The 9532-nt window shown below is 37.6% G+C and overlaps 1 protein-coding gene across 1 annotated transcript in view; it reads left to right on the top strand.

Moving 5' to 3' along the window:
• The window catches only part of GPD2 (glycerol-3-phosphate dehydrogenase 2), a 166204-nt gene that overhangs the window by 80662 nt on the left and 76010 nt on the right, over nt 1–9532 (top strand). Inside the window, exons 4-6 of the mRNA XM_019636862.1 lie at nt 2880–3004; nt 4329–4426; nt 5419–5582. Coding sequence (XP_019492407.1) covers nt 2880–3004; nt 4329–4426; nt 5419–5582 — 387 coding nt within the window. The remainder of the gene's footprint in view (nt 1–2879; nt 3005–4328; nt 4427–5418; nt 5583–9532) is intronic.

Below are 9532 nucleotides of genomic sequence, written 5' to 3'. Positions count from 1 at the left end.
TTGTACCTGAATACAGTATTCAAGTTCATGCTTATGTTGCACTGATGCTAAATCTTGTGCTTTCTAAGGAAGCATTTGCTTCTCAAACTGATCCATGACTTGCAGCCATATTATCCGAGGTATTTTCCTTTTGAAGCGACCCAGATATTATTGACTTGTGAGAAACAAGGGCCCACACGACAGGGTCCATATGCCCCATGTGGACCAAGGGCCCTTTGTGATCTGCCCTTTCCCATTCCTCCCACTGGATCTCCTTCACATCATCCCTCGTACCCTCCGCTCCAGCCTCTGAGTGACAGGCAGCCCCTAAAGAACTGAGCCACTTCATCATTTGCCTTTCTCTTGCTTTGGCTGATCTTTGCCAGGGATAAAACTCCGTTCTTCCACTCCACCCACCTAGAGCACATACTTCTCTGTAGACTCAGTTTTTCTTAAAGACCCCATCCCCAGGTACAATTAAAAACTCCTGTCTTGGCTACAGGGAGTTGTGTCATCAATAAACTACCCCCCAAATGTAATGGTTTAAAATGAGAATAGTTATTATCACACGGTTTTAGTGGGTCAGCAATCTGGGTGTGCCTTCGCCTGGTCCGCTGGCTCTCATTCTCTCACAGGACGTAGCACTTCCTAGCAACTCATGTGGCTGTTGGCAGGATTAAGTTCCTCACAGGTTGTTGGATGGAGGCCTGGGTTCCTCATGACCTGTTGACCGGGGCCTCCCTTGGTTCCTTGAGTCTCAACAGGACAGCTTGCTTCTTCTGAGCAGGCAAAAGAGGGCAAGAAAGGAGGAAGTCAGAATCTTCTGCAACCTAATCATGGAAGCCACAAGCCATCATTGTTGCTGTGTTCCATTTGTTAGAAGCACGGCGCTAGGTCCAACCAACACATACTAAGAAGTGGGGACTCCTGGGGACTAAGCTGTCTTCTGCCACAGCCTGCGGGGTACCTTCCGGGCAGGCTCAGATGGGGAGACATGGGCTGGAAACGGGGCTGCTTGTCCTCTCCCTGTCTTAACGTCCCTGCCTCTCATGGTGTTGGCATCTTGATGCCATGACTGTGATGCCAAGGTTGAAAGAGAGGTATATTTTAAATAATCTAGCTCTTAAATACCATTTGAAAGTCAACTCCCTCATCTGATCTTCAACTGAAGAAAAAATGGTCTATTTTAGAACTGGAAGAACTCTCTGTGATGGACTTACTAAGAAAAGGTGATACAGCTCACCAAGACAGTGCATGCTTAAGAGATGACAAATATAATCTTGATGACACCATTTTGGGTTTATGTCCTGAATTTAACTTCTAACCCAGAGTAAGATAATAGCCCTCTGTGTTTTCAAATGTAGCACCTGTAAAATTCTGTTGCACTTTGTGTGCCTCTCTTTGGACTGGGAGCTACTTGACCACTGGCCCATGCCTAATTCATGGCTAACATCAGCACTTTGCCTGGCACCTAGGCTCTCAGTTAGTTTTTTTTTTTTTTTAATACATCCGGTACTAAATTTACTAAGCATTGATGGGTTATCATCAATGCTTGAGAATTTTATGGATTCTTTCTCTGGCATAAATGCTTCAAAATAATGACCTGGGTCTACAAGCCCTGTAGTTTCTGTGTTATTTGGCTCATTAGTTAGAGCATTAGCAATTTTTGCCCTTGAATCAAAGTTCTCTCCTTTTCTCTCCATGGCTTCCAAATATTTTGTCCTTTGGAGTCAAGGGAATTGGCCTGATTTTATGATGACATTTGGGTACGATATTTAAACTGTTAAAAGTTATAAAAACGACCCTTTGGTATTAAATGTAATAAATGGCTCTGAATTGAATACATGTACAGGTTCTCTTATACGAGCTTTGTGAGCCCAAACTGCTCCAGTTACATATTCTCATTGTAATTGGATTCTATGACATTCTTTCATCCCCCAAGAGAATGCCAGGCCATGAAAATTCCTCATGGCTTGGTGTTGATATATACTTTGGGTCTTTTGAAGTTTCGAATTTCATCTCTAACTAGTGTAGGGGAATTGTAGTACTGCTGGTCTTACCCAATCCCGAAGAGGGGGGATGTCTCTGCCAGAAAACAAAACAAAACTAATTTTATCCCTAGGAGTATTATCGCAACTCTCCAAGAAAGCGGGGCCGAGGGTAGAATGAGTTCTAGAACCGACCTACCCTTGCTCAGCCTCCCCTTTACCGGGAATATTGTCTTTTCTTTACTCGTGGATACACTGCACTAGGTTCATTTTGTCCTGCCTTGTATTTTTGCCTTTGTAATTCTACCACATGGTGCTTGGACGTCTTAAATTAGACCACGAACTCCTCAATATCAGAGGTTAAGTCTCTTCTTTCTTCTTCTGTTTTGATATCTTTGATCTCTTTTCCATTTTATACCCACTAGAACACCGCTCCAGAAATAGGAGCCAGCACATAGGAGGGCTGGTCTAGATTTATCAGCGATGCATTAGAGTAGATCTGAGATGTGGGGCTGGAACATGTCTGGACTCTGTAGTGAGGGATGAATGCGCGTTCCAGAAGCCTTCGTAATGGTACTGAGTTAACTCTCATGGGTAAAGATGGGCGCAGGCTCTCCTTGGACCCTTTAAAAGCACCAGAGTATGTTACTGCCACGAAATTGTACTGTAATATTTTCTAGTTGTGATTCACTCACAGTTTAATATGCTTCTAGCTCTGGTTTGACTTTTCCCCCAGGAAGAGACTAAAATCTCTTCATTATAATATAGACAGTGTACTGCACTTTGAATACAAATTTATCCATGTTCAGAGTAATTTTTCTTGTGATTGTCTCTACCCTGGAGAAGTGCCTTTAATGAATTACATACAAATTGTGTAATTTAAGAAGTTAATTTGGTTTTCTGGTTACACAGGACTGAAAACAGCCCTTGTAGAAAGAGATGATTTCTCATCAGGGACCAGCAGCAGAAGCACTAAATTGATCCATGGTGGTGTGAGATATCTTCAGAAGGCTATCATGAAGTTGGATATTGAGCAGGTAATTGTGTATGCTGGTTGTTAAACAAAAATTGCGACTATGCTTTTTTCTACCCAATTAATTCAGGTTTTTTTTTTCTCTTTTTTCTTTCTTTTTTTTTTAAATGGCTTTTAACATTTCTTCCTGTTGGAAATGCCTATTTAGTGTATTCTGCTGGAATATCTTTCAGGAGAGGTGTGCTGGTTCTTTCCTGTAGTATGATGTTTATGGGTAATCAGGGGCTTTTTCTACACAGGCATGTCAAAGTAGCAGATTTACAAAATCACTTTCAGATGTGTTGGTTTTAACAATTGTGATTTTTTTTTTCTTTTTTGGCCAATAGCCACTAAAATTGCTGCTTCCAAAGCAGTTTCGGGGGAGCTGTGTTGTGTGTAATACAGGAGGAGTATTAAATTGATCTTCTTAACTGCAGCTGCCATCATACGTTTATATTGTTACTGACATATTCCTAAGGAAAAGATGATCTGAGTCATGCTTTTCTTATGTCACACTTTATTGTGTCCAGTCTGCCACCATTTGAAAACTGCCAAGGCAATGTGGAAGATGACATTTCCCAGAGGGGTAAAAAAAAAATCAGCTGAACTCCCTCTCTGCTTTTTGTACATGAAAACACAGCAGCATTAACTTGACATTGTCAGTTGTGAATCTGTCCCTTTTTCTTAGGTGTCTCTTCGACATCGTGATGGCTCAGGAAAAGAGCACAGGGTTTAGAATCGGAGGACTCGTGATGTGTTCCAGCTAACTTATTCAATTTCGATGAGCCTTAGTTTTCTCATGTGTAAAATGAGTATTTAACATTAGTATTTTCTCATTAGTAAAACTAGTAATGCTGGTTCTTCAGAAAGGCATAATGAGGACTAAAAGAGTTAAGAGATCATTTTTTTTTTAATAATAATCTATAAAATACTGCACAAGTCCTAAGTATGGTCGCTGCTTGGGTTAGTGGAGGCAAGAAGGCTTTAGCATGAATCTGAGCAATCTGTTATCTCTTCCATGGGAAAATGTAGGGGATGGAGAAAAAAGATAATGCAGAGAATGCAAGATAAATTGTTACAATAATCTTGTAACTCAAGTCAGGAAAATATTTTACACCTGGGAACTCTGACAGCATGTTTTTCTCCTATGCAAATACAGCTAAGGTTTCTAAAAAATCTTTCAGGTTGACAGCATGATGTATTATTAGAAATTTGATTAGGAGGGAGCTATCCTCGCTCAGAGGTAGAGAGGTTTCTGTGTATCAATCAGTTGGCAGGGTGTCTATTTACCATTTGAAAATATTATGATCTGTTACTGCCAAACTAATTTTCTCTGTTTTGCTTTTCAGTATAGGATGGTAAAAGAAGCCCTCCACGAACGTGCCAACCTACTAGAAATTGCTCCCCATTTATCAGCTCCGTTGCCTATAATGCTTCCAATTTACAAGTAAGCATTTCGCTATCTATATACATTTGCTTATCTGATGTCAATAAAACAACACAGTTTTAATGGAAATACTCCTTCGATGTATATTTCTTAATGTAGTTTTAACTGGTTGTAATGTTTAATCCTTTTCAAATATTTTCCTGTGTTGTATTTAAAAGTGTGGCTTTTCCTAAATGACTCTCTACTGACCCACCTCTAAGGGCTACATCTTGAAGGGAAAGGAGGTTCTGTTCTGTATTTATAATTAGTAGTTTGTCACTCCAGTTTCTGTCCGTGTATAGAAGAGCACCTGTATTTGCATTGGGGAACGTAAGAGGGTCATTTCAACCTAACATGTACCATCTTCAAACCTAGATCATTTTGCGTCATTTTAAATTTCCAGGTTAACCCAAACTGAAATTTAATTTGGAGGTGTCAGATTCTAAATTATAAAACCCAATTTTTCTAATGTTGTTAAAGCTATCCATGAAGTTGCCTTAAGTTGGAATACAGATAATATGAAAAAGTGGATTATGTACCTCTGTTAGCCACACGAGTGTTATGGGGATCTAGAAACAGATTTTATCATTTTTGCCTATATTTTGTCATAGATTGCTTAGAACATCTTAAGTCAGTGATTCTCTACCCTGAGTGCCCATTCGAGCCATCCAGTCCCCCGCCCAGGTCTAGTTAAATCAGTCTCTAGACATGTGAGGCCCAGGCATCTGTATGTACTCTTGATGCTCCCCAGAGAATTCTACTGTGCAGCCAGGTCAAGAATCACTTTCTTAAGAGGAGATTCAGTTAAAGCCTCGCTGATTCATTCACTTACACAATTCAGGTAGGCTGATGTCAAAAAGAGTCATGCAGTTCCTGTTTCTTTTGCAGTACATATCTAGGCATACTTTGCTTTTCTTAAATGTAAAGTATCTTATAACTTAAAGTGACATTCTGTTATGTTATACTCTGTTTCTGTTTCTAAAGAAACCTTTCCCCCTATTTATGCTGTGTAGGTGGTGGCAGTTACCTTACTACTGGGTAGGAATCAAGCTGTATGATCTGGTAGCCGGAAGTAATTGCCTGAAAAGCAGTTATGTCCTCAGCAAATCAAGAGCCCTCGAACACTTCCCAATGCTGCAGAAGGACAAACTGGTGGGAGCCATTGTCTACTACGATGGTATGTGATTTTTTTTATTTTTTATTACAAGATACTTTTCTCTCAGTCATGAGTCTTACAGTATATTCTTAATGAGATGGTTTTGCATTTTTAGTTTTAATGCAAACCCATGAGCCCAGCTGCACTCACCGTTTTCTTTAATACTAGCTAAAAAATTCTGCATAAGTGTTTTGCTTTTAATATTATTTTTGCATATTCTTTTTCTTTTTTGACTTCTACTTTGTAGCTCATGGTTGGTTTGCTCTGTTTTCCATCGTTACAAATTTGGAACCCACCTTCATGCCGTTTAATTTGTTATATGTTTGCCAGTGAATACTTGCCTTATGAATATATTATAATGTTGAAAGCAGCTGAGGATCTGTTAGGTTTTCTAGATGAAACCTCTATTTTCAAGGGGTTATAAACCTAGAGAAAAATACCCCCTGGGCTGAAATTGACATGTTTGTATTTTGCACAGGACACAATTCTTGAACATATAATCTATGATGAAGGTAGATGAACTTTGCGTTTATTAAAGCAAACCCTCAGTATTTATTGCCTTTTTTTTTTGTTAGATGTTTTCTAACAATGACATTATGTATGTGCTCAGTGTTTATTGTGTGTGTGTGTGTGAAAAATATAATTTTGTACACTTTTATTTGAAGGAACTAACCACTGAGTATATCTCCAGATGGACCACAATACAAAACAAAATAGGAAAGCCATTTGTGAAATTTTGCAATAGTTTTAAAGGGTGTGTGGAATTAGAAAATAATCCAAGGATGTTAATTTGTAAGGAAATAGCTGGACACAGATAATTGTACGTGTTCAAAGAGGCAGAAATTTTGTGACATAAAGGACAGCGTAGGTGCTATATACTTCAGTGAGTTTTACTAATCTCTATTATGTGATCTTTTATATTTTATGCTAGATATATAAACTCTTAGCATAAAGAAATGTTTATTTTTGAGGTTTGTTTTCAGGAGATTATGATGTTTGTACTTCATATTATGGTATATCCTCAAGGCCACCCCCACCTTTTGTTTCTTTTCTTTCTTTTTTCTTTTCAGTGTTGGGTTTCTGAATCAATTTAGCTGTCTGTCAGGCTTTTATATATGAATGCAAAATGTGTATGTGCAGAGGGGGCAAAGGAGACAAACTCAAGAAAATGTCCTAGGAGCAACAATATTAGGAAAATGTTAAGGGTCTTAGACAAACATTAAAAGCTAGAAAATGCACGGTTTACAGTGCCTGCCAGCATCTCAGTACCATGGTGGGGAGTGGGGAACAGGGGGCGGGCACTTAACTACATTTTTGGTGCCCTTGATTGAGCCTACCTGTTAAAAGACAACCTTAACTATGAATTTGCTGTCTCAGCATCAGACTCTTAATTCTACTCCATTGTAGTTTATTGGGTGATTATATTAAAGAGGATTTGGTCCAGGAGTAAGAAGGCATTCTGCAAATGGCATCCTACCCATCCTGATGGAAGTGTTGTGCTCTTCACCTCTTATTACTAATCCTTCCTGCACAAACCCTCTCAAACACTTGGTCATTTTCTCGATCATGTGCTATATCGAAAGCTAACAACTTTTATTTATTTTTTAACTTGTGCAATCTGAATTTCTTTGATGATTAAAACTTATTTAAAATAATTTCAAATTGCTATTTGAAATTTTTTAAATCATACTTTTAAATGTTCATTTATTTATTTTAGATTTGTTTTTCAATTACAGTTGACATACAATATTATGTTAGTTTCAGGTATACAATGTAGTGATTATACATTTATATACCTTACAAAGTAATCACTCTGATAAGCCTAGTACCCATCTGACACCATGCATAATTATTATAATATTGAGAATATTTCCTATGCTGTACTTTACATCCCCATGACTATTTTTATAACTTGTACTTCTTAATCCCTTTCACCTTGATATTTGACAATTTATTGTAAAATCTTAAGTCCTGAATAGAAAGGGTAAAAATAATTATATTCTAGGCATTGAAATAAATAATTTCTTTTTTCTCTTGTTTGGAAATGATATAGGTCCAACTATATTTGCTTGAGGTAAAACAAAGCAAGAATGTGAAACAGTGTAGTTCTGTGATTTCACAGCTGTATTCACTGATAGGGAAACTTCTGTTTTTCCTAATGGTGTGATGAGTAAATTAAATATCAACATGGAAATAAGGTAGGAAGGAGAATATATATAAAGGAATTAAATGCAGAAAATATGTGCTCTGAGAAAGGAAGGAATGTCTTACACCTTGACCAAAAAAATAACATCATCATTCTGTTACCAAAGCATTCAGGGAGGAAAAGGTAACTTCCTGAACATCTATCATTGCAGACAAGGTCTAAACATTGTAATTTATAAGATAGCCCACCCTCCCCCCTTTTTTTTTTTTTACAACAAACAAATATGCTTCTTCATAAATTACCATTATGGGAATGTAATAACAGTCACCCAAATGATTTCAAAATGCATTGGGGCTTTTTTCTTAAATACATACATATTTATTTGATACACCAAATAGACAGTGATCCATTTTTGGAAAAAATAGTGATATTAGGTGGGTAGAAGGGTAAAAAGGGAATTTTATTTTATATATTTTTTGAGTTTATTCATTTAGTTTTAATATTAACTAAATTTATTGGGGTTACATTGGTTAGTTAAAATCATATAAGTTTAAAGTGTACAATTCTATAAAACATCATCTGTATATATTGCATTGTGTGTTCACCACTCAGAGTCAGATCTCCTTCCATCACCATATATTTGACCCCCTTTACCCTGGGCTTCTTGAAATAACTTTTTTTTTTTTTTAAAGAACAATTTATTGAGGTGAAATTCATAAAATTAACCATTTTAAAGGGAACAGAAATAACAATTTTTATAACTCCTACCTTGGGAGAATCTTGATTATGATGAAAAAGCGGCACAAGTAATTAAAAGAACTTTTAAATGCTGCAAGAAGTTTTGTGAACTGAAAACTATGAGGAGTAATACATTATAGTTACTTCCAGATCAATAAAAAATGAAGTATAATGGTTTGAAATGGAGTTAGACTAGTGAACATTGCCATTCATTTGGACCAGTGGCTTAGACCATCTTTAAGGTTCTGTCAACACTGAGATATTAGAGCTGTCAGATGTTCCCGCAGAAGTACAAAATATACAGAGGTCAAAAATTTTATCTTAATTACTCATAAGAACAGTTCATCCTAAATAAATAGTGATGACCATTGCAATGACAGTGGCTATTCTGTGCTTGGCATAGGTATGATCCGTTGCTGTATTTTGTCAGCCGCTGATAAAGAAAACACGTATAGAGGGATAACTGCCATTTTTTTCAGTGCAGACAAAGTAAATGTTAAATTTCTCAGTAAAATCCAGGTGAAATGAAAGTTGGGATAGGAAGTGACATACCAGGTTATATTTTCTTCTTATATTCTATTAGAGTCATTGGTCTTCTGACTGAGACATGTCCTACTGTTTCCTATTTGCTCCTGGCCGTCTCCTGCCAGAGAGCCTCATCTGGCCCCTGCCCATGGCCGTTACCACTGATAAGGGGGTTACCAGGTAGAATGTGGCCCAGGTCTCCCAAGTCAGCAAGAAGTGTCTAAGGCGTGACAGGTTTGGGTGGCTTGTCAGGCAGTGAGATTATGTGAACCAGCCGTGGAGAGAGAACCAGTTTCCTCAGGACCTTATTTTGTCTTCCTCTGTTAACTTTACTTCTATCTGCCTGTTCCCAGAGTAGATCTTTGGTGCCATTTTAGGTGGACTCCAGTCATCCAATCCAGTGCACAGAAAATGAGATATAATTAAAAATTATTAGATATTTAAAATTGTTAAATGCCCCCATTAAGCTTCTCTAAGATAAAACTGGAGAACAAAATTACAGCTTTTAAGTTATTCCTTCTGAGAGTCGAGGCATTAACAGAGAGAGAGAGAGAGAGAGAGA

This window comes from Hipposideros armiger, unplaced genomic scaffold (genome assembly GCF_001890085.2).
Source record: "Hipposideros armiger isolate ML-2016 unplaced genomic scaffold, ASM189008v1 scaffold_30, whole genome shotgun sequence".
In the NCBI taxonomy this organism is placed as follows: Eukaryota; Metazoa; Chordata; class Mammalia; order Chiroptera; family Hipposideridae; genus Hipposideros; species Hipposideros armiger.
This window is presented reverse-complemented; position numbering and strand designations above follow the sequence as displayed.